The sequence below is a fragment of the Microcaecilia unicolor genome, chromosome 2, assembly GCF_901765095.1.
Source record: "Microcaecilia unicolor chromosome 2, aMicUni1.1, whole genome shotgun sequence".
Classification (NCBI taxonomy): Eukaryota; Metazoa; Chordata; class Amphibia; order Gymnophiona; family Siphonopidae; genus Microcaecilia; species Microcaecilia unicolor.
In genome coordinates this window covers 325541802-325567256 of record NC_044032.1, presented here as the reverse complement: position 1 = coordinate 325567256, position 25455 = coordinate 325541802, and the positions used below count along the sequence as shown (strand labels likewise).

At 47.3% G+C, this 25455-nt stretch overlaps 1 protein-coding gene across 1 annotated transcript in view; it reads left to right on the top strand.

Annotated features, from left to right (window-relative positions):
- DNAH6 (dynein axonemal heavy chain 6) overlaps positions 1–25455 on the top strand; it is a 2906060-nt gene that overhangs the window by 2465914 nt on the left and 414691 nt on the right. Inside the window, exons 73-74 of the mRNA XM_030192089.1 lie at positions 3457–3586; positions 6961–7088. Coding sequence (XP_030047949.1) covers positions 3457–3586; positions 6961–7088 — 258 coding nt within the window. The remainder of the gene's footprint in view (positions 1–3456; positions 3587–6960; positions 7089–25455) is intronic.

Here is a 25455-nt window from a genome sequence, read left to right as displayed (position 1 = left end):
AGGCTAAAGCGGCTGGGGCTCTTCAGCTTGGAGAAAATGCGGCTGAGGGGAGATATGATAGAGGTATATAAAATAATGAGTGTAGTGGAAAAGATAGATATGGATCATCTGTTTACGCTTTCCAAAAATACTAGGACAAGGTGGCATGCGATGAAACTGGAGTGCAGTAAGTTTAAAACAAATAAGAGAACGTTTTTCTTTACTCAGCGCATAATTCGACTCTGGAATTCGTTGCCGAAGAATGTGGTTAAGGCTTAGCAGAGTTTAAGAAAGGTTTGGACGGCTTCCTGAAGGAAAAGGCCATAGAATGTTATTAAATGGACATAGGGAAAAATCCACTATTCCTGGGACAAGCAGTACAAAATGCTTTGCTCCGTGGATCTTGTCGGGTGAGTGTGACCTGGATTGGCCACTGTCGGAGACAGGGTGCTGGGCTAGATGGACCTTTGGTCTGTCCCAGTGTGGCGATGCTTATGTCTTATGTCTTAAGTTGAGTGGCTGTCGGAAAGCCAGCACTGGTGGGGATGGGAATATCTATTTCAGTAATTCATCCTCCTGGAGTAGAGGCTGAAGATCTTTTATGATTTTTCTTAATTTTTCCAGCTCTGGGTTGTATGTCACTATATTAAGTTATGTCCAATAAAAAAGTTATCATCTTATTTTCTTTTTCATGTTTTATTTTGTTTTATTTCTGTTGATTACCTTTAAAAGTGGACTAACATGGCTACCACACCTCTCTACTCATAAAAAGCTAGATAGGTGCTGAGTCTTTTATGAAGTATGTATGTAATTGAAGAAACATATATATTGGGTGCCAAACAACACAGAAAATGTCATTGTATAAATAAAAATGTTCAAAAATGTGCAACATTCCTGTAAAGGAAATGCGGTGTCTCCTTTCCTTTATTGAATGTGAGCCTGACAAGCTATATATGTGCCTACGAGGTTAGGTATGAGAACTTGCACCAACCATAGAGCTGGCTTAATTATTTATTTAAAAAAACTTATATACCACCTATAACTAAGTGGTTTCCATAAAAACATTCATATTCAACCACAAATACAAAAACATTACTCGGCATCAAACAGCAGAATGCAGAAACAGTTTTGTTTTCAAAAGTTTTTTAAACTGCTTAAGGTCAGAGCATCGCCAAAGCTGGCCAGGTAGTTCATTCCACAAGGAAATTCCAGCTGAAACAAAAACCGAAGCACTTGTATTATCATATCACAATTGCATTACTGCATCAACAAAAATATGCACAGTAGATCCTGATCTTCAAAAACGTCTGGGATGGTAAACCTGCAGTGCTTGCTTCAGGTAAGATGGGGCAGAAACAACAATGCCTGATGAACAATTGTCAGCACCTTAAAGTGAATCCTTTGTACCACCGGAAGCCAGTGTAGTTGCTTAAGAGCAGGTGTCATATCTGAAAATCTAGATAAACCCACAATGGTTCTGCTTGCATCTAAGTGGCGAAGGCACATACATAACTTAAAGGGGGTTGATATTCAAAGTGATTTAAATGACCAGAAACAGCTTCCAGCTGGTTAAATCACCTGTTCAGGCTAACCGCTAATTTTCAGCAGCACTTAACCAGTTAGTGCCACTGAAAAATAAACAGCGCCAAACTGCAAACTGGCTAATTTGGGGGCGTTTGGGAGGTGGAGTCTGCATTTGGCTGGTTAAGTGCTGATAGCCGGCATTTAACTGGTCAAGCTAACTGCAAAAATAGGACCACATAAAAGTCACTCCTATTTTTATGCAGTAATCCATAGCCAGCTAAGTGCTGAATATTGCACTTAAACGGCTATATATTAGCCGGCTCCTCAAAGCCAGATATTCAATGCCTGGCCCAGCATTGAATATGCAGGCTTAACGCCGCCAGTTGTCAACAAAATGCTGATTGTTGTCAGCTGAATATCAGGCCCTTAGTATTCTATAAATTGTTCATGTAAGTGTGGGCTCTGCCCATTCTTCACCCCTTTGTTCATCCCTCTTGACAAATACGTGCTATCCAAGATATGCACTTATTTATAGAATAGTATTTATGTGGAATATTGGCATATACATAATAGGAGCATAAATGTATAAATGTTAATGCCTGTGTTGTAGAATTGCCTTCATGAAGGGCAATTCTATAACTGGGAGCCCACATTTTAGCACCCGAAGTAATGTACAGGATTCTAATACTTAAGCGCATAAGTGTACACTTAACCACAAAAGTGCCAGCAGGGCATCTAAGCACTATTCTGCAAGGGTATGTGTAAATGGCATAATGCATAAATGCAAGGGGGGCATACACATAGGTAGGGCATAGCGGGGACATGGACAGAGCATGTAACTTACAGAATGCTATAATTTATGCACATTCCTGCCACATTTATGTGACTTCAATTATGCAGCTATGGCTGGTTATGACCATGAGTTGGTGGTTTACATATTATATACAGATACTGTCTCTGTTCCTAGTGGGCTTACAATCTAAATTTTTGTACATGGGGCACTAGAGGGTTAGATGACTTGCTCAGGGTCACAGTGAGCTGCAGTGGGAATCAAATCGCTCTCAGACCACTGTGCTAATCATTAGGCTATTTTGAAGAATAAAGAATCCAGGATCTCTACTTCTGATTCCATTTCATACCAAGTAACTACCAAATTATTATCTACTGAACTGTATCTCCTTTATTGAAAATTACAAAACATAAAACTGTTTATAAAAACACCAGGTTCACTGGGGGGGGGGGGGGGGGGGGGGGGGGGCAGACTCAAGAAAAATGTCAGGAAGTAATTTTTCACAGAGAGAGTGGTGGAGATGAAAACGGTAATGGAATTCAAAAATGCATGGGATAACCATAAAGGAATCCTGTTCAGAAGGAATGGATCCTCAGAAGCTTAGCGGAGATTGGGTGGCAGCACCGGTGGTTGGGAGGCGGGGCTAGTACTGGGCAGACTTCTATGGTCTGTGCCCTGAAAATGATAGATACAAATCAAGGTCAGGTATGCATATAAAGTAGCGCATATGATTTTATCTTGTTGGGCAGACTGGATGGACCGTACAGGTCTTTTTCTGCCGTCACCTACTATGTTACTATGAGTGTGTAAATGTAAGGTGCACTGATATGCTAATACTGTATAACAGAATCTGGACTCCCAGACACCATTGTAGAATATTCTCTTATTGCATGGCATTGGGTTGCCTAAATGAAGACATCCATTTATAGAATTGCCCCCATAGCATATAATAAAATTATGGGGTAGATATTCAGAACGATTTAACCAGACAGGAGAGGCTTCTGTGTGATTAAATCTTAGTGAGCAGGCCATCCTTGTAATTTTAGTGGATATATTTTTAATTTTTAAATTCTTTAATATTTATTACTAAAGAAATATTTTAAAAGGAGGAACATCTAATAATTGGCTCAAATAGTATTTTAATTTTGTCTTTTTTGTTATAGCGTAAAGAGACTAACACTTTAATCAATACGATACTTGAGGTCCAGCCAAGAACTACTACACAAGGGACAGGAAAAAGCAATGATGAAATTGTGCAAGAACTTGCTGGAATGATTTTGACCAAGTTACCAGGTATTTCTATATAGGGTTTGATATTCAAAATGATTGAACCGGGCAGGATAGGCTCCTATCCAGTTAAATCGCCTATGCGAGGCTGTCCGAGGATATGCAATGATATTTGACCAGATAGTGCCACTGAATATCCACCTAAACCAGAACTGGCTATGTTGTGGGCAGGTGAGAGGCGGAGTTTCGGTGTCTGGTGGTGATAATATTTTGCTGGATGTTTGTGCTTTCTTCTGCTCCTCTATATTAATGAACATCATCCTGCTTAAGTTCTTTTATACTGCTGCAGTCTTCAGCCAAAGAGATATTTTTGGTTTTGCTTAGTTTTCCTGTAAGCAAGGTCAACTTAGCACATTGGTCCAGGTCACCTGAAAACTCTTCACTACTTAGTTTTTCCACTAAGAAATGATCTCATACAGTAGATGTGATGTTATCTGTGGGTCATGTGTATCACTAGAATTAAGTCTAAAGCTGTGGCCTAATAAAGTGATGACAGTACTCAGTGCACTTAGGCTTGCTTTGTTACCACACATGTTTTATTTGGAGCTATTTTATCAAGGCTATATAAAGGCTTACAATGTAAGAGCGATGGCATCCACCTTGGCTGTGCTTGTATTGAGGAAATATCTAAAGTTGCTACATGTAGATAAATATATACTTTATCTCTTATTATTCCTTAGACAAATTCTCTTATCAGGAGAGAAATGTGATTGCCATGTTACAATCACAAACCAAGTTGTAGGTGATACCTTTTATAGGGATGTGTTGGTTCTGATAGACATGCTAGCTCTTTGGCCCTCATGATCAAAAGCCCCGCGCTGTTCCAAACAGCGCCCTAAAAATAGCGCCGGGACAGCGCAGGGCTTTTCTGCATCGATGATCAAAGGTAATGCATGCAAATCTAAGCAGCACTATTGTCTTTGATTATCATGTTTGAGTGCGGGAGAATTGCGCCTGAGCATGCGCTCAGCACAATCCTCCCGCACTTGTTTGACAGGTCTGGGCTGTCAAAAGCCCAAACCTGTCAAACAGCCTGCCGAGGCCTGAACAACGAGGGCTGGAGTTCCGGTGTGTCTCCAGCCCCCCCCCCCAAACCCCCAGAAAATGTCGTGGCCAAACCCTCTCCCACCCTCCCACCCAGCGATGGGGGCGGGGGCTGGAGGTCCGGTGAACCTCCGGTCCCCCCGACGATCCCACCCCCTCCATGTTCAGGGAAGGCTGGAGATCCGGTGGGTCTCAAGCCCCCCCCCCAAACCCCCAGAAATTGAGAAGTGGCCGCCTCCGGCCAAAGGCTCTCCCACCCTCCCACCCAGTGACGGGGGGGGGTCTCCAGCCCCCCAAACCCTTACATGGTATGTAGCCACGCCCAGCGCATCCCAGGATGCAATGGGCAGTGCTGGCATGCTGCGTCCCTCCTCCAATGAAAGGTAGGGAGGCCTGGAGGGGGGCCAAGAGGGGGTGTTGTCACCACGGACCACCAGGTATTCGAAGTAGAACGCTGGGGGGGAGGAGTTGGGGTGGGCTGGAGGTCCACCGGACCTTCAGCCCCCAACCCCCCAGTCGATGGATGGGAGGGTGGGAGAACCTTTGGCCGGAGGCGGCCACTCAACGGTTTCTGGGAGTTTGGGGGGCTGGAGACCCACCAGACCTCCAGCACCCCCACCCCCCCCTCCCCCGTCGCTGGGTGGGAGGGTGGGAGAGCCTTTGGCCGGAGGCGGCCACTTCTCGATTTCTGGGGGTTTGGGGGGGGGCTTGAGACCCACCGGATCTCCAGCCCTCCCTGAACATGGAGGGGGTGGGATCGTCGGGGGGTGCAGCCCCCTAATCGCGTTTGCTTTTGCGGGGAACGGGGGCCTGCCAGCATGCAACTGCATGCTGGATAGGGCTCACCATTCCTCCCCAATGATCCGCAAAATCTAACGCCAGCTTGGAGCTGCCGTTGATTTTGCCGCGGCCAGCGACCCAATCTTTGGCGCGCTGGACGCTGATCATTGGGGATGAATGCGTTAAGCGCTGATTAGCATGCATTTGCAAGCTAATTGCGCTAGAAGCCCTGTTTAGCATGCATTTGCATGCTACTTGCGCTAAGAGCCCTCGAGTGCGTTGTTTCAGGCGCTCGAGGGCTCTGATCATGGGTCGGCAGCAAACTCCGGCGCTAGTATGGCGTTAACAGCCTCTAGCGCTGGAATTTGCTTTTGATCACGAGGGCCTTTGTGTGTAGAGGAGAGACAGCTGTCTGTATGTGTGTGGGGGGAGGGGGTTCAGGGACAGAGAGGCATGTTGGCTGTATGTGGGAGGGGCAGAAAAAGCAGTGTGTATTTGGGAAACAGAGAGAGGGAGGACAGGCTGGCCACCTACATTGAGGAGGTACAGAGAGAAGAACAGGCTGGCTGTGTGTGTGTGGAGGACAGAGAGGGTCATTTTTCCTGTAAGTGTGGAGGGGAGGAGCAAAAAGAGGTGGCAGTGTGCTTTGGAGGGGACACTGCCATCTTTTTCTGCGCCCCATACACACACATACTATAGCCAGTCCTTTCTCTGTCTCCCCTCTGCACACACATACACAAAGAGCTAGCATATCTCTCTTTTCCTTCCCCAGCTAACACTTTTTAAATTTCCTTTGCACCGCACAGAGGCAGCACTATTTTTTCCCTGTAAAACTCACCATACTTCTGATTCTGATGTAATCTCACTAACACAACATCAACCCTCTCAGTATCAGGTGTATTGTGAAGTTTATACAACTCTTCAAAAAAAGTCACTCAGGACATAGAGCAAATTTACCATACTGCACTAACTTCCAAAACAAGCCCAGCATCCTGTCTCCAACAGTGGCAAATCCAGGTCACAAATACCTGGCAAGATCCCAAAAAAGTACAAAACATTTTATACTGCTTATCTCAGAAACTGTGGATTTTCCCCAAGTCCAATTTAATAATGGTCTATGGACTTTTCCTTTAGGAAGCTGTCCAAACCTTTTATAGACTCTGCTAAGCTAACCGCCTTTACCACATTCTCTGGCAACGAATTCCAGAGTTTTATTACACGTTAAGTAAAGAAACATTTTCTCCAAGTCGTTTTAAATTTACTACTTTGTATCTTCATCGCATGCCCCCTAGTCCTAGTATTTTTGGTAAGAGTAAACAGACGCTTCACATCTACCCGTTCAACTCTACTCATTATTTTATAGACCTCTATTATATCTCCCCTCAGCCACCTTTTCTCCAAGCTGAAGAGCCCTAGGCGCTTCAGTCTTTCCTCATAGAAAGTTTTAAAAATGCTAAATAAAATAACATAGTATTATAGTATAAGTAATGATTAGTATATAAAGTTCAACCATTTGCCATAGTTTGAAAATAACTTATAGATCATTTTTATTGCAGATAAACTGGAAATAGAGGCTGCCTCTGAGGCCCTTTTCGTTAAGGATTCAAAAGGACGTTTAAATTCATTAACTGTTGTGCTGGGACAAGAAGTCGACAGATTTAACAGTCTTCTCAAAGTACTAAAAGTAAGAAGCCTGATTTATATAATCTTTTATAAAGTGTACCGATGTAGGACCATTTTCAAAGCCATTGTCATAATTAAAGCAGTGCTTTACCCACAGAAAAGACCTGTTAAAAAATTGCCTTTCCAATCTGCAGGTATACTTATAGGAGTTCGTTGTTTATCCACTGTTTGAGAAGGTGGGAGCTATCCCACCACTGGCCCTTCAAAGGCCTGAGGTATATAAGTATTGCCACACTGGGACAGACCAAAGGTCCATCAAGTTCAGCATCCTGTTTCCAACAGTGGCCAATCCAGGTCACAAATTCCTGGCAAGATCCCAAAAAGTTCAATACATTTTATGCTACTTATCCCAGAAATAAGCAGTGGATTTTCCCCAAGTCAATTTAATAATGGTTATGGACTTTTCCTTTAGGAGCCGTCCAGGTTCACGGGGTCCCCATTTGGTGCATTTTCTCCAGCTTTGTGTTTCACATCTCTCTTTAGCTGACTCCTATTGTTTAGTGGCAGTCCTTCACATCTCCATTTGTCTGGTAAACCCCATTTAATTTTGTCCATTGCCCACCCATTCTCAGGGTTGAGGGCATAGGCGCCCCGTATAAGAGGCTTGGGGAGGCTAAGCCTCCCCAGCCCAGCTGTGACCTTCCCCACGGCCCCGCCTACCTCCTTCTCTAAATGCAGCCCGAGACGACTCCCGAGTTCAAATCTTCTGCTGCCGCGTGCCGCCGCTTCTGTTGAGCAGCACAGCGGCAGCCAGGAACGAGACGTACAGCCAGCATAACAGAAAAAGAAGTGCGGGGCCACAGTAGCGTTCAGACATGCACTGCCGGTCTCTGCCCCGTGACGTCAATTTCCCGTTCCGGGGGCAGAGGACCGGCAGAGCCGACAGCGCATGTCTGAACGCTGCTGCGGCCCCACGCTTCTTTTTCTTCTTATGTCAGCGCTGCAGCAAAGAGGCCCGGGCTGGAGGGTGAGAAGAGAACGTGGTCACTGGCGAGAAATGGTAGGAGGAGAGAGAGGGAGAGCAGAGGAGAGCCAGGGGGCATGGATAAGAGCAGTGGAGAGCCAGAGAGCGATAGGGAGAGAAAGAGGGGCCATGGAAAAGAGCAGGGGAGAGCCAGGACATGGAAAAAAGCAGGGGAGAGCCAGGGACATGGAAAAAAGCAGGGGAGAGCCAGAAAGAGATGGGGAGAGAAAGAGGGGCCATGGAAAGGAGCAGGGGAGAGCCAGGGACATGGAATAAAGCAGGGGAGAGCCAGAAAGAGATAGGGAGAGAAAGAGGGGCCATGGAAAGGAGCAGGGGAGAGCCAGGGACATGGAATAAAGCAGGGGAGAGCCAGAAAGAGAGGGGAGAGAAAGAGGGGCCATGGAAAGGAGCAGGGGAGAGCCAGGGACATGGAATAAAGCAGGAGAGAGCCAGAAAGAGATGGGGAGAGAAAGAGGGGACACGGGCAGGAGAGAGAGAGAAGCTGCTGGGGAGAAACTGGGGGAGACCCTAGCTGACAGACTGAGAAATGCTTGCTGGATGAAAGGAGGGAGAAATAGGAAAAATGCTAGAAGGAGGGGGCAGAATGAGGGAAGACGCTGGTAGGGAGGGAAAGAGGAAAGACACTGGAAGGATGGGGTGAGAGAGGACATGCTGAATGGAAAAGGGTCAAGAGAGAGAACTGTCTAGAAGGAAGGGGAGCTAGAGGGAGACAATGGATGGAAGGATTGGGGGAGGGTAATGGGTGGAAGGATGGAGAGAGAAAGAGGGATGACACTGGATGGAAGGGTAGGAGAGAAAGAAGGAAGGTGCTGGACATGGATGGAGGGGAGGGAAGTATATGCACATGGATGGAGGGGAGTGAGGAGAAATGCTGGATATGGATGGAGGGAAAACTGTTGAATTTAAGAGCTGGATCAGGATACTGAAGGATAGGGACAGGGCTACATATGGTAGACAGGACGCATAAGGACACAGGAGGATGGTGGACATGGTGAGAGAAAAAAATATCAAATGGAAAGAAGACGCTGCATAAAACAGAAGACACTGGGACCAAAGCGAATAGAAAAACTAAATGATCAGACAACAAAGGTAGAAAAAAGTATTTTATTCAGAATTAACTGGAATATGTCAGCTTTTGGAAATTTGCATCTGTGATGTTTTGCATGTAAGTTTCAATTTTTCTAGTATTGCTGCATGCTGAGTCTGACTTCTTGAGGTAACTTTCCAGTTTAGTATTTTGCCTTCATATCTGTTGTGTCATGTGTTTTTCATGTGATCAAGGTGCAGTATTCTGCTAGCATGTAGTATTTTCAGCCCTTTTTGGGTTTTTTTTGTTTCACTAGGTTGTGCACTGCTGTTTTAGAGCCCGGTGTAATTACAGTGCTGCCTTTCCATGCATAAGGTTGTAGCTTGTCCTGTCCTTGGAATTAGTACTGTTATGGTTTGGAAAGGTTATGAGTGTGCTTTTGCACAAGTTTGTGTATAGTGTTTTGCAGTGGAGAGATTGTGTATTGGCCTTACTGAGGTGGCACCAAATCATCAGAAAGGGTTTTAGAGCCAAAATCATGACACACTACCTCTTGAAGGATCTACATATAGTCATTCATAAAAGGAGCTAATTGTGAACACTTTCCACCCTAAAAGGGTGTTTTGTGGCTCTACATGAGAATTGTGATATTATGATCCCTTGTTTCATATTGTTGACGGTCTGCATTTTCCATATGGGTGGTATATTGGTTTATTAGGGTCTGCCCAGTGTTATGGTACAGTAAGGTTTATGAGTGTGTTTTTGCACAAATTTGTGCATAGTGTTTTGCAGTTGAGCAATTGTGGTTAGTACATGCTGTGAGCAACCACTTTATTTTTTGACATACGATACATATTTAATATCTAAATTTAATAAAAGGTATTAATTGTGACTTATTTTTTACTTTTTTTTTCTATGTTGTCAGACAATTATGAATGTAAGCCCCGCCCCTGGCCCCACCCCTAACCCGCCCCCTTTAGCCTCCCCAAACAGTTGGGCCACCGACAGCCTATGGTTGAGGGAGGACCATTTGATATGTTGATTGTCATTTTCAAAAGCGTTGCCTCACCTCCACAGTCCTCTGAATTCCAGCATCTTTTACTTATCCCTTTCCTGTCCTCATGCTCAGCAGGCCCAGAGGTGGGGCCCCTCACCCTCTACAGGGCCATCTGTATATTCCATGGGGGGGGGGGGGGGGGGCAGGAGCCAGACCAGATATCTGGCAAAAGCATTGGTATAGGAGAATGGTCAGATATTTCACCACCAGGGAATAGATGGCTACAAAGTTCAGTGGTGATGTAGGTGGGGAGAGAATGTGGTAAAGGTGGTTAGCTTAGCGGGGGTTTAAAAAATGTCTAGACGGCTTCCTAAAGGAAAAGTCCATAGACCATTATTAAATTGACTTGGGGAAAATCCACTGCTTATTTGTGGGATAAGCAGCATAGGCGGTTGGTGGCCCAACAGTTTGGGGAGGCTAAAGGGGGCGAGGTTAGGGGTGGTGCCAAGGGTGGGGCTTATATCCATAATTTTCTGACAACACAGAAAAAAAATAAGTAAAATAGTCACAATTAATACCTTTTATTAAATTTAGATATTAGATATGTATCATATGTCAAAGAATAAAGTGGTTGTTCAAAGCATATATTAACCAACGAATACAATTCAAAAATGTTATCAGTTATTAAACACTGCTATTTCCATCCATGGAAGATCCCAAAATGAAATGGTCACATTATTGAAGTAACATTATGCATGAAAAGGCAGCACTGTAAATATTACACTGGGCAGACCCTAATACACCAATATATCACTCATACGGAAAACACAGACCATCAACAATATGAAACAAGGGATCATAATATCACAATTCCTCATGTACAGCCACAAAACAACCTGTTAGGGTGGATAGTGTTCACAATGAGCTCCTTTTATTAATGACCAGATAGAGATAAGACTTTTCAATTTTGGCACAGTATAAGTCATCACAAGAACAAAATATAAGAAAACCAATGGACTGCATTAGGGGCTTATAGCCCATTAAGTTATGTTTAAACAAAAGAGATCTGGATGAAATAAAATATTTATTTTTATTGACTTACAAAATCTCTCTCTCTCTCTCTCTCTCTGCCCCAATCCAACATTACCCCATTGTTTTTCCCCCACCACTATCCAACATTGCCCCTATGTCTCCCCATCTCTCTCTCCTCCCTTCATCATCATCACCCCTCACCAGTCTCCTGTTCAGCAAAGCAATTTAGCAATGAGAGACCCAAACCAATGGACTGCATTAGGGGCTTATAGCCCATTTAGTTATGTTTAAACAAAAGAGATCTGCATGAAACAAAATATTTTTATTTTGACTTATAAAACCTTTAACCTGCAGCACAGTTCAATATTTGCAGCTGAGAACACTTACCCACTTGCTTGCTGCTCGATCTGCTCAGCTCAGTCAGCTGCCTCCCTCCCTGGCTCGGTGACTCAGAGCCGCTCAGGCCAGATGTGTGCTGCAGCCTGCAACATTCACGCACGCATTAGTTACAGCCAGGCTCTGCCGCCACGCTGGAACTGCAGGAACAGGAAGCATGTCACAGGAAGCTGGAACTGCTGGGGAAGGAGTGTCTCAGAAACAGAGCCTTAGGGAGCAGGAGTCAGGCAGGCATCCAGCTGGTAAAAGAAGAAGTGAGAAGCCAGCACCATGAGTGGGGGGTGGGCAGAAGAGAGGAAGATATATAATTTTGTTCCACTCTGCCTTTGAGGAGGAGGCAGCCAGGGGAAGGTCACGGTTCGGTTGGGGAGGCTTAGCCGCCCCAAGCCTCTTACATGGTGGCACCTATGATAAGCAGCATAAAATGTATTGAACTTTTTTGGGATCTTGCCAGATATTTGTGACCTGAATTAGCCACTGTTGGAAACAGAATGCTGGGCTTGATGGACCTTTGGTCTGTCCCAGTGTGGCAATACTTATGTACCCCATACTGTGACCTGCTTTGTATTTTTATGTCCAGGTAGCTTTACCTATATTAGGGAATAATCTTCTTTACTGCTTGTACCTTTCAAAATGTTCCCCTCATTCCCGGAGGGGCACTGGCTGAGCTCATGGCTGTAGGGCTTCTGGTGGAACCCTTCCCCAGCAGAGTCAAGAGGCCAGATATTGGCGTCCAGGTCTTTCAGTTGGCAAGGAGCTGGGCCAGGAATCTGTCTTGAGACACATGTGCATGCAGTGGCAACATTCCATGTACTTGCCCATCTCCTCACCAACTGAAGGGCCGGTCTGCCCCCAGGACCTGGCATGCCAATATCTGGCCTCTTGACAGCTCGGGAAAGGCCCCACTCCCAGATGTCCTACAACCATAAGCTGGGAGAAGGCAGTGGTAAGGGAGACTGCAGGCCTGTGGTTTCCTTCCCCCCCCCCCTCCCCAAGTTCTGCAGTCTCCCTTTCCCAGGGCTTGCCTAGTAGTGTTTGCAGCATAGCACCTGTCAGCCTTGGTATCAACACATTTTGTACTAAGCTGAGCCACAGAGTTTTGTATGCCAAACAATGTAAAACCTGTATTTATAAACATTTATACATAACTGTAGAAACAGTGGAAATCGTCCATTTTCCTCACTGAGGGTGGTGCTGCTCCTCATGCAGCCTCTGAATCAGGTCAACAAACTGCCCGTATTTCCCTTTGTTCTGCCAGCTCCTGCAGCAAGTCCCTGTGCATGGCTGAGACTTGCTACAGGAGCTGGAGTTGGGAGTTGGTCTGCCTGGGCCCAGCAGCAGGTGTGGCAGCATAGCCCAGAGCAGCTGGGCCTTCTAGTGTAGTTGGGAGGACTGTTCCTGCCTCTCATCTTCCTTCTTCAGGGGTGGCATGTTCCTTCAGGAGTCCTCCCCCCCCCCCTCAGCTTCCACAGCTTGTGGGGGGAGTGGCACCTCTCAGTGTCCAGGGTCCATCTCCACCTCCTCCCATGCCCTTTCAGGGGCAGCTGCTCCTGGGCTGCCTCTGGTGGTGCCAGCTGGTCCTGGGCTGCCTATAGTGGTGTCAGCCAGTGGCGTAGCAAGGGGGGGGTGGAGGGGGCGGTCCGCCCCGGGTGTCAGCACAAGGGGGGGTGCTCCGCCGCTCCCGCTGCTTCCAGGCACCCCCCCCCCCCCGCACCCAAAATCCCCCCCCCATGGGCGCCTCGTAGAACCCTCCTCCTCCTTTCTTCCCACCCTCGGCAGCACTCCTCCTCCTCTCCGCCCCCCTCCGTATCATAACCCTTTACTTCCCATAGTGGCAGCGACGTCAGTTACTTACGAAGAAGGCTGCAGGCTCCCCTCGGGCTTCAGCTTCTCCCTTCACTCTTCACACAGTGAGTGTCCCGCCTTTGCGATGACGCATTTCCTGTTTCCGCGAAGGCGGGACACTCACTGTGTGAAGAGCGAAGGGAGAAGCTGAAGCCGGAGGGGAGCCTGCAGTGCCTTCTTCGTAACGGAACTGACGCCGCTGCCACCACGGGAAGTAAAAGGTTATGATACGGGGGGGGGGGCAGAGAAGGAGGAGGAGGGCTGACATGGGCGGGAAGGAGGGAACGGAGAGGGCAGGGGAGAGATGAGAATGCTGGACATGGATGGGAGGGGAGAGCAGGGGGAGAGAAGGGGAGGGCATGGGTGAGAGAAGAGGTCGCTGGAGGGGAGGGCATGGGGAGAGAAGAGATCGCTGGAGGGGAGGGCAGGGGAGGAGAATTGCTGGACATGGGTGGGTGGATGGATGGAGGGGAGGGCAGGAAGGAACGGAGAGGGCTGTGAGGGAGCTGAGGGAGGGCAGGGAGAATCGCTGGACATGGATGGGAGGGGAGGGCATGGGGAGAGAAGAGATCACTGGAGAGGAGGGCAGAGGAGAGGAGAATTGCTGGACATGGATGAATGAATGGGGGCAGGGGAGAGAGGAAATTTGAAGGATATGGGTGGATGGAGGAGATGGCAGGAGAGAATGGAGAGTTCCTGGACATAGATGGAGAATTGCTGGATATGGATGGATGAATGGGGGCAAGGGAGAGAGGAAATTTGCTTGATATGGGTGGATGGAGGAGAGTGCAGGGGAGAATGGAGAGTTGTTGGACATGGATGGATGGATGGAGGGGAGGAAAGTCAGGAAGGAAATGCACATGGATGGAAGAGAGGAGAAATGTTGGACAAGGATGGAGGGAAGGAAAGACAAAGGAAGGAGATGCACATGGAGAGAGGGCAGATCCTAGATGGAAGGGGCAGGGAGAGAGGGCAGACACTGGATGGCAGGGAGAGAGAGAGAAGGCAGATGCTGGATGGAAGGAAGACAGTGAAAAGAAGATGAGGAAAGCAGAAACCAGAGACAACAAACTGCAAGTAAAATATATATTTTTATTTTTTTGCTTTAGGATAAAGTAGTATTGTAGCTGTGTTAATAAATAGAACATGGAAATAAGGTAATCTTTATTGGACTAATTTTAATATATTTTGACTAACTTTTGGAGAACAAAACCCCCTTCCTCAGGCCAGGATAAGATATTGTAAAATCACTATACTGTACTGATCTGATCTGAGGAAGGAGGTTTTGGTCTCTGAAAGCTAAATGTATTAGTCCAATAAAATGGTGGTATTTTATTTTCTGTTTCTGTGGTGTTGCATTGTATGCTCAGTCTGGCCTCTTGGGGGTTCAGTTTAATTTTTGTCTAAATAGAAAGTTTGATTACTTATTCTTAGTGGTTTAGGGTTTATCTGTGTTTGTGAAAAAGACACGGCTTTCAGTTGGCATTGACTGTGCAGGATTGACGATCTGTACTATTCTGTCTGGTTTCGTTTTACAATAGGTGAATTGATGTTGTAGTGCTCACTGTAGTGTTGAAGATGCTTTCCTTTTCCTTATGTGACTCGTAGAAATTACTGCTTATGGTATGGTAAAATTGTTCTAGAGATCCTGAGTGTTTTGTATTCTCGGTATGCCTAGTACTGGATTTTGGAGGGGGGTGTTAAAAAATGACCGGCCCCGGGTGTCAACTACCCTAGCTACGCCACTGGTGTCAGCTGATCCTGGACTGCCTGTTCAGCAGCTAGAGGGTTTCCTGTGTGTGTAAAAGGTTTGTAAATGCCTACATGGCTAGTATAGTGCTGCAGCTGGCTGTTGGGAGGCAGGGACAGGGATTAGTGGTGGCAGTTGTTACCTGGGGGACATGTCTGAGGAGTAGCACCAACGAGATGACATAGCAGGGAACCCCATAGGAAATGTTTGTCTCCTGAGAGGGTTATATGACTATGGGCAAGCTGGATTGATTCTGGGCCTGCTGGAGGGACCTGGGTGAGCAGGCACTGGCTGAGAGGTAATATGGCACTGCACTATTGCATGGATGGGGGCCATTGTTTCCATTTTTGTCAGGGATGTGGGTGGGTGTGCGTCACCAAGCCTATGTGTCCTACAGCTGAGTCGGAGATGGCAGGGGACTCTGATATAGCCGCCGATCCTTCTGGCCACCTCTTCTGGGACTCCCCAGGAGAAAAGCAGTTTCCAGACATCAAGGTGGGAAACCTAGGTTTGGGGGCATCTATCTGTGGGGTACTGATGCTAGCTGTTTTTAAGGTCCTGAATGATGGCAGTGGCTGCACATCACCCCATAACTCATGGCTATACTTCGGGGTGCCCAGGGAGAAGAAAAACGGACACATAGGTGTGAGTTTCCACAGCAGGGGTTGGGTGCTCACCATAATATAGAGAATTCAGGGGACTCCAGCTTGGCCCTTGAGAGATGTCTCGCAGGGCAGCGCAGCTACATTTGGAGCAGACAATGGTGTATCCAATGAATTTGGGTTAGGGGACATGAGAGAGTATGATGCTGTGATGCCCACTGTGATCAGTGTACTGTCCTCCTTGAGCACTCCTTTGTCATATGCATATTTGGTGTAGGGGGTTAAGGCTGTGTTTCCTAAATGCAGGGGATGGGGTTTGTTCCCACTGTGGGTGTTCGTGGTTATTGTTCTAGTTCCCTGCCACAGAGACTACAATGTGTTAGGTAGGTGTATGTGACATGCTGGGCACTTTTGTATTGGTGGCTGGAGGTTGCTGACCAAAGGGCTTACCCCCTCCCCTAATCCTTTCTATGTCATCTCATAGGTTGGGGGTTGGCTGAAATATATTCTAGTAAATATGAGGGTTACAGGCACACTGTAAGGAGGGTAGCTGCATACTCAGGCCTTGATAGGTGACAGAGGTGTGTTAGGGATGCTATGTCTGTGGTACTTAAATTGGGCCCTGAGGCACTCCCGCATGTACCAGATTAAGGTTGGTCTTCTCTCTGGACATGCTGGTACTGGCACCAGAGTGACTCGAGGTTCTGGTGAACTCTAAAGCACCTGCAAAACACAAGTTGGTGGAGACAGGGTTCAGGTAATGGGCCTTCTTGGCATCACATACAATATTATTTTTGAAGACATGTTATGCAATGCTCCTCACATAGGCTGTGACAGATTTCTTTTTTTTTGGGGGGGGGGCTGAGAGAGTGGAATTGTATTACATAGGCACAGGTGCTGTGTGAGCTGAAGTGGCTATGAGGACAGAGGGTGGTATGGTGGCCTTTTTGTGGAGCATATGCACTAGTGCTGGGAGGTGGGGATGGGCAGTGGGGTAGGTATGGCTTTGGGTGTCTCTGTGTACTTTAAGGAGTTGCTGCCAATGTTCCCATCTATTTGTAGATGTGGGCCAAGATGGGTGCAGATATGTGCAACCCCTCATTTAAGCTTTTCATAGTCAGTGAAGGAGGGCACCATATTTACTTGTCATTACATATTCTGTACATTCTGATTCAGCAATGTTTTTTTCCCTTTCTTCTGAAAAAGCAATAACATGAATTGCGACAAGAAAGGGACCTCAGTGCATGTGACCCTGCCTATGTATGGTGCTTGCACATCAGTAGTGCTGTGATCTTGGGAGACAATGCTGCTGTCAGACTTGTGAGTTCTTGTACCAAGTAGAGTGCAGCTGAGCCCGGTACTCGGACCAGGTTCTGCTTGGCGGCGGGACAATCCCAGGTTTCACCTGCACTGACCACTATTCCCCAGAGGTTGAGCCCCTAGGTGCAGGTGGCCTGCAGGACTTATGAGACGGAGCTGGAAGCCAGGTACAGGCAAAGTCAATAGGCAGGCAGCAGGTCAAGAGGGTAATCCAGGTACTGGCAAAGTCAGTAGGCAGGCAGCAGGTCAAGAGGGTAATCCATGTACAGGCAAAGTCAGTAGGCAGGCAGCAGGTCAAGAGAGTAATCCAGGCACAGGCAAAGTCAGTAGGCAGGCAGCAGGTCAAGAGAGTAATCCAGGCACAGGCAAAGTCAGTAGGCAGGCAGCAGGTCAAGAGAGTAATCCAGGCACAGGCAAAGTCAGTAGGCAGGCAGCAGGTCAAGAGAGTAATCCAGGCACAGGCAAAGTCAGTGGACAGGCAGCAGGTCGAGAGTAATCCAGGCACAGGCAAAGTCAGTAGGCAGGCAGCAGGCAAGCGAGTAATCCAGGCACAGGCAAAGTCAATAGGCAGGCAGCAGGCAAGAGAGTGATCCAGGTACAGGCAATGTCAACAGGCAAACAACAGGCAAGAGAGTAATCTAGGCACAGATAAAGTCAGTAGGCAGGCAGCAGGTCAATAGGGTAATCCAGGTACAGGCAAAGTCAGCAGGCAGGCAGCAGGTCAAGAGAGTAATCCAGGTACAGGCAAAGTCAATAGGCAGGCAGCAGGCAGGGAAGTAATCCAGGAACAGGCAATGTCAATAGGCAAACAACAGGCAAGAGAGTAATCGAGGCACAGGTAAAGTCAATAGGCAGGAAGCAGGTTAAGAGAGTAATCCAGGTACAGGCAAAGGCAATAGGCAGGCAGCAGGCAAGAGAGTGATCCAGGTACAGGGAAAGTGAGCTATGAGGGACAAGTAGAAAAGAAGCAAACTACTGTCAAGTAACACCTACCAAAGTAGAAGCTGAAGCATGGAGTCCAGGAAGAGCTCAGCTGATAAAGTGCTGGCATCTGACATCAGCAGGAACCAGCAGGGAGAAGGAGCACAGCCATAGGACAAGAGCAGGGGAAGGAGGAACCGGAAGACCAATAGGAGAGAAGCAAGGGAAGCCAGGCAGAGGGAGAGCAGACGCAGGAGGGTGGAAGCAAAGCAATCAAGGAGCCTGGAAGCCAGACAGAGAGAGAGCAGACACAGGTGCATGGAAGCAAAGCAATTAAGGAGCCTGCAACCTCTCTGAACAAACCCAGAGAAGAACTACACACACATAGCTCAGGGCAGTGGCAGTCAAGTGTGCATGTCGACGGGACCCCGTGCAGCCCGAGGACGCCGCTTACGTTGAGGTAGGGGACATGACAGCTGCACACTGAACTTCTCAGGGTGGCTCTGATTGTTCTCCATGCCTTCATGGAGACATTATGTAGGGGCAGGTGGTGCTAGTGCTTAATGATGTGTCTCCTGTGGCTGAGGCACAAGACCATCAGGAGCTCTGTTTCTGGGATGCTGTAATTAGGCTCTCTTTGTAGAGACATTGTTGTGCAATCTGAAGAAAGTTCCTCCATGTGCAGAGATAAATATGCATGTTTTCTTGAGGCGGGAACGTCCTGTTGTTGCTGCAGATGTATTTGGGATGCGGGGACAGTATTCACAATGGAGAAGGGTAGTTAGTGGGGTTCCTCAGGGGTCTGTGCTAGGACCGCTGCTTTTTAATATATTTTTTAATGATTTAGAGATGGGAGTAACTAGCGAGGTAATTAAATTTGCTGATGACACAAAGTTATTCAAAGTCGTTAACTCGCGACAGGATTGTGAAAACTTACAGAAGGACCTTACGAGACTGGGAGACTGGGCAGCTAAATGGCAGATGACGTTTAATGTGAGCAAGTGCAAGGTGATGCATGTGGGAAAAAAGAACCTGAATTATAGCTATGTCATGCAAGGTTCCACGTTAGGAGTTACGGACCAAGAAAGGGATATGGGTGTCGTCGTCGATAATACACTGAAACCTTCTGCTCAGTGTGCTGCTGCGGCTCGGAAAGCGAATAGAATGTTGAGTATTATTAGGAAAAGTATGGAAAACAGGTGTGAGGATGTTATAATGCTGTTATATCGCTCCATGGTACGACCGCACCTTGAATATTGTGTTCAATTCTGGTTGCCGCATCTCAAGAAAGATATAGTAGAATTGGAAAAGGTGCAGCGAAGGGCGACTAAAATGATAGCGGGGATGGGAGGACTTCCCTATGAAGAAAGACTAAGGAGGCTAGGGCTTTTCAGCTTGGAGAAGAGACGGCTGAGGGGAGACATGTTAGAGGTATATAAAATAATGAGTGGAGTGGAACAGGTGGATGTGAAGCGTCTGTTCACGCTTTCCAAAAATACTAGGACTAGGAGGGCATGCAATGAAACTACAGTGTAGTAAATTTAAAACAAATCGGAGAAAACTTTTCTTCACCCAACGCATAATTAAACTCTGGAATTCGTTGCCGGGGAACGTGGTGAAGGCAGTTAGCTTGGCAGAGTTTAAAAAGGGGTTAGACGGTTTTCTAAAGGACAAGTCCATAAACCGCTACTAAATGGACTTGGGAAAAATCCACAATTCCAGGAATAACATGTATAGAATGTTTTTACGTTTGGGAAGCTTGCCAGGTGCCCTTGGCCTGGATTGGCCGCTTTCGTGGATAGGATGCTGGGCTCGATGGATCCTTGGTCTTTTCCCAGTGTGGCATTACTTATGTACTTATGACATTCCAAGATTATTACCTCATATACATCACCTTATGTAGTTTATATAATAATTATGTGCCCTTGTGATTTAGAATATATGGGCCTCACAATACACAAGAAAATGCACAATAGAGTGAAACTATTTACATGTTCTGAGTGTGGTAAAAGCTTTGGTTGGAAAGAAAGCCTCACACGCAATCAGAGAATCCATACAGGGATAAAGCCATTTACATGTACTGAGGAGGTAAAAGCTTCAGTTGTGTTGGGACTGGTAATTAGGGAATGTACGCTCTTACTATGAAGTATGGAAACATAGCACTCTGGTATTTAGATATATGTAATGAGACCTCCTTTTTATCTATAGATCTGAATTCAAAGCCCTAATCTACTGATAAACAATAGACACAAGGCTCAGATGTTATAAAAAATGGAATGCTTGGTATCAGGTAGAATAATGGAAAAGTGACATCCCAGGAAAGCAGTAGGGCACCCTAGGCAGCACTGCACTGCAGTGGACTTCGTAAAATACTCCCAGGTACATCTCACCATTGCTCCCTTACCTTGTCTGCTTAGCACCCCAAAACCCACTACTCCCAACTGTATACCACTACCATAGCCTTTACAGTTGAAGGGGGCACCTATATGTGGGTACAGTGGGTTTCTGGTGAGATTTGGAGGTTTACAGTTTCCTCCACAAGTGTAACAGGACTGATTCTACTTTGTTATCGTCTATGAATGGTTTCCTGTGACTGAAACTTTTCTTATGGTCTGTATCCTAATGGCTTGATTTTGTGCATTTGGACATTTTTTGTTTGAAAATGGACTGAAAAACAAGACATTCAAATCACAAAACGTTTCTCAAAACAGTATTTTGAAAAGAAAAACGTTTTGTTTATTGAAAATGACCTTCTTTCCTGTTCAGAATTTATTTGGACGTTTTGTGTAAAACATCCAAATTCAGATTTAGACATCATATCGAAAATGCCCCTCCACGTACCTTTAAAAAAATAGTGCAAAACAGGGCTGGCTCAAGGGACTGTGGTGCCCAGAGCCAGCTTTTGGTTTGGTGCCCTCCCATTGGTGCACCCCCCTCAGGCCATCCTCCCTCCGGCCTACCTTTAAAGGCAGTTTCCCCATTTCACCTAACACTATCTGCATAGTGTCTTCCCTGTCTAACACTATCTGCATAGTGTCTTCCGTGTCTACCTTCCCTGTGTCTTCCCTCTACTGCACCTGTGGAATCAGAAAGTTATGTCAAAGGAGGGGCTAGGGTGCGACAGAAGGAAGACACCGGGGCTCTGATGTGGGGTGTTAGTTGAAACACTATCTATGTTTGGGAGGGGAAAACTGCCTTTATAGGTAGATGGGGGAAGGTGGCCTGAGACAGAAAGAGGAAGGGGGTTGCTGGCACTTTTTTTTTTTCCTTGCACATGCAACACTGCCAAGTAAGCTCTGGGCTAGCTTAATCTATAGGGCCAGTGACATTACAGGTGGTGCCCTTTATCTCCAGCGCCCTGGGCCAGAGCCTCACCTGATTCATAGGTTAAGCCAGCCCTGGTGCACAAATACCTACACACACATGCAGTGGCGTAGCCAAGGGTGGGCTTGGGCCCACCCACTTTTGTCTCAGGCCCACCCAGTACCAGCATAGATATAATGTGGCTGGCAGGGATCCCCAAGCCCCACCAGCCGAAAACTCCCAACAACTGTCCCTCCTGCAAACCTTGTAAATAGCAGATCTTTGCCTGCAGCGAGCAGTGACTGATGTATACTGCTCGTACCGGCCCCATAGCCTTCGCTCTGATGTATTCTTGCCTAGACGGAAACAGGAAGTTGCATCAGAGGGAAGGCTATGGAGCCAACGTCAGCAGTATGTATTAGTTGCTGCCCATTGCTGGTGAAAATATGCTATTTAAAAGGTATGCAGGAGAGGGAGGATATTTGAGAGACCATATGGTATGCAGGTGAGAGGAGAGACCACATCATCTGTGGGATGAGGCGGGGTTCTTCTGCCCACCCACCCATCTTAGGCCCAGGCCCACCCAAACTTGGGTGTCTGACTACGCCCCTGCACACATGTACACCTGCTCTGAGGCACGTGTAAATATGTGCTTATATTCTATGTGTGTAGTCGCCATAGGCATTGCTACGGGGTGGCAAGTGCCTCCTCAAGAAATTGTTTTGCCTCCCCTTTGCCACTCCAAAATCAGCTTATTTTCCCCACAACTCCAGCATCACTTCCTTACCTCCCTCTCTCCTCACCCATTCCCTCCTGCAGGCCTGGCTTCGCTTTCATACCTCCCCTCCCCACAGGCCTTAAAAACCTGCAATATTTGCCGGCACTAGCAGCAATGATTAGATCAAGCTCCCTTTGGCCAGCCCTGGGGTCCTTCCCTCTGTTGCAACTTCCTGTTGCCCTGTGGGTGGCATGCAGCAGAGGGAAAGCCTCGGTTCAGCTGGAGGGTGCCTGATGTTGTCACTGCCTGCAGTGCAGACGAATACCGCAAATTTGTAGGGCACGTGGGGAGCAGGGGAACAGAAGGAGGTAGGAAGATGATGATGGAATCGCAGGAGGGAAGAAAATGGGAGGGAATAGAGAGGCTGGACTCACAAGAAGGAGTAGGGGTGGGGAAGAGGGGAGAAGCTACACATGGAAAGGAAGGGAGGGGGAAATGTGCACAGATTGAAGGAAAGGGAGAGGAAGAAATGCTGCACATGGATGGAAGGGAAGAGAAGGGTGCAAATGTACATGGATGGAAAGGAAGGGAAGGGAATGGAGAAAGGTGCATGGATGGAAGGGAAGAGAAGAAAGAGGGAGGGGATTCTTCACATGGATGGAGAGGAAGGGAAGAAGAGGGGGGATGCTGCACATGGATGGAAGAGAAGAGGAAATGCAGAAAATGGATGAAAGAAAAGGGAAGAGGTGGAAAACTAGATGGATCTGAGAAGGCGGCAGAAAAATGGAAGAAAGCTGAACCTGAAAGATCAGTGTTAAGGATGGATGTAGGGCAGGAAGTGAAGAAGAAAGCAGGTGGGAAAAGAAATAGCAAATGGACAGTCTTCAGTTTCCCTCTTTTTACTGTGTCTACCTGCAGCTTTCTATCACTTTCCCTCATCCTAGCTCTCCTATTCCCATTTTCTTATTCCCCAGTGTTTCACTAACTCTATCCTCTTCTTGCCCTTCCATCTAGTATCTCCCTTCCTCTCCTCATCTTTCTATCCAAGGGATATTACTACTAATAATTTCTGTAGCGCAGTACAGTGGCGTAGCTAGGGTAGTTGACACCCGGGGCCGGTCATTTTTTAACACCCCCCCCCCAAATCCAGTACAAGGCATACCGAGAATACAAAACACTCAGGACCTATATATAGAGCAATTATACCATACCATAAGCAGTAATTTGTACGAGTCACACAAGGAAAAGGAAAGCATCTTAAACACTACAGTGAACACTAGAACATCAATTCACCTATTGTAAAACGAAAACAGACAGAATAGTACAGATCGTCAGTCCTGCACAGTCAGTGCCAACCGAAAGCCATGTCTTTTTCACAAACACAGATACACCCTAATCCACTATAGAATAAGTAATAATAAACTTTCTATTTAGACAAAAATTAAACTGAACCCCCGATGCCAGACTCTGTATACAATGCAACACCAAAAAAAACAGAAAATGTCCCCTAGTACTGTGCAAAATATAAAGACAGCAGATGTAAATTTGAAAAAACTAACAAATACCAATCACCACTTTACAAATTAACAAATAGAAATAAAACAAATACAGAAAATAAAATACCATTTTATTGGACTAATACATTTAGCTTCCAGGGGCCAAAATCTCCTTCCTCAGGTCAATACAGTATAGTGCTGTTACAGTATCCTATCCTGACCTGAGGAAGAGGATTTTGTTCTCTGAAAGTTAAGTCAAAATGTATTAAAATTAGTCCAATAAAAAGATTACCTTATTTACATGTTAAAGCAAAAAAATAAAAATATGTATTTTATTTACAGTTTGTTGTCTCTGGTTTCTGCTTTCCTCATCTTCTTTTCAGTCTTCCTTCCATCCAGCATCTGTCTTCGCTCTCTCTCTCTGCCATCCAGTGTCTGCCCTCTCTAATGTACCTTCCATCCACTGTCTGCCCTCTCTGTACCTTCCATCCACATCTGTCCTCTATTTCTGCCCCTTCCATCCACCATCTGCCCCAGTCTGCCATCTCCCTCTCTCCCTTCCATCCACATCTGCCCTCTATCTTTGCCCCTTCCATCCACCATTTGCCCCAGTCTGCCCTCTTTCTCTCTCCCCCTTCCACCCACCATCTGCCCTTTCTCTCTGCCCCTTCAATCCGTCTGCCCTCCCTCTCCCATCCATCCAGGGTCTGCCCTCCCTCACACTCCTCCCTTCCATCCAGGGTATGTCCCCTCTCTCTCTGCCCCCTCTTTTCAGCCCCCAGTTCCAGCCCCCTTATTCCACCTGCCCCTGGTTCCAGCCCCAGCCCACATCTCCCACCTGCCCCCCTTTTCAGCCCCACTATCCCACCAGTCCCCAGCCCTTTTCTTCCATTAGTCCCGAGCTTCAGCCCCCAGCCACTTCTCCCTGTCCCCTTTTCAGCCCCCAGTTCCAGCCCCCTTCATCCACCACATGCCTTGCATGCCCCCTTTTCAGCCCCAGACCCATTCTCCCACCTGCCCCAGGCATGGACCCATTTTCCCTCCTGCCCCTTGTCAGACCCCAGTTCCAGCTTCAGACCCCTTCTCCCATCTGAGCACTCCCCTCTGAGCACCCCCACCCCTCTCCAATCCCCTTCTCCCCTCCGAGCGCCCATCTGGGCTCCCCCACCCTCCCCAATCCCCTTCTCCCCTCCGAGCACCCATCTGAGAACCCCTCTGGGCTCACCCACCCTCCCTCCCAAATCCCCTTCTCCCCTCTGGGCTCCCCCACCCCTTCCCAATCCCCTCTGAACACCCCCACCCCTTCTCCCATCTGAGCACTCCCCTTCTCCCCTCTGAGCTCCCCCTCTCCCATCTGACCCCCCCCCCCCCGACCTGGTCCCGTCCCCCCTCGTGGAGAGCTGACAGAGCCCTGTCTCCTGCCATCACCCTTCATTTTTTTAATCCATTGCAGCGACGCAGGCAGCGCTTCGCGTCTGCCCTGCGTGTGCTGTGAAGATAGAAAATCACCTCGTTAGCGTCGGCCCTTCCCCCGTTGTGTCCCGCCCTCTTCTGAGGTAACTTCCTATTTCCTCGAGGGCGGGACACAACGGGGGAAGGCCCAACGCTAACGAGGTGATTTTCTATCTTCACAGCACACGCAGGGCAGACGCGAAGCGCTGCCTGCGTCACTGCAATGGATTAAAAAAAACGAAGGGGGCAGGAGACGAGGGCTGTCCAGAGCACCCCCCCACACCCGCTGACACCCGGGGCGGACCGCCCCCACCGCCCCGCCCTTCCTACGCCACTGGCGCAGTACACATTATATGCAGGTACTTCCTTTGTCCCTAGAGGGCTCACAATCTTTTGTACCTGGGGCAATGGAGGGTTATGTGACTTGTCCAAGGTCAGAAGAAGCTACAGTGAGAATTAAACCCAGGTCGCCAGAATCAAAATCCACGGCACTGACCTGTTCCTCCCTTCTTTCTCTTCCCATG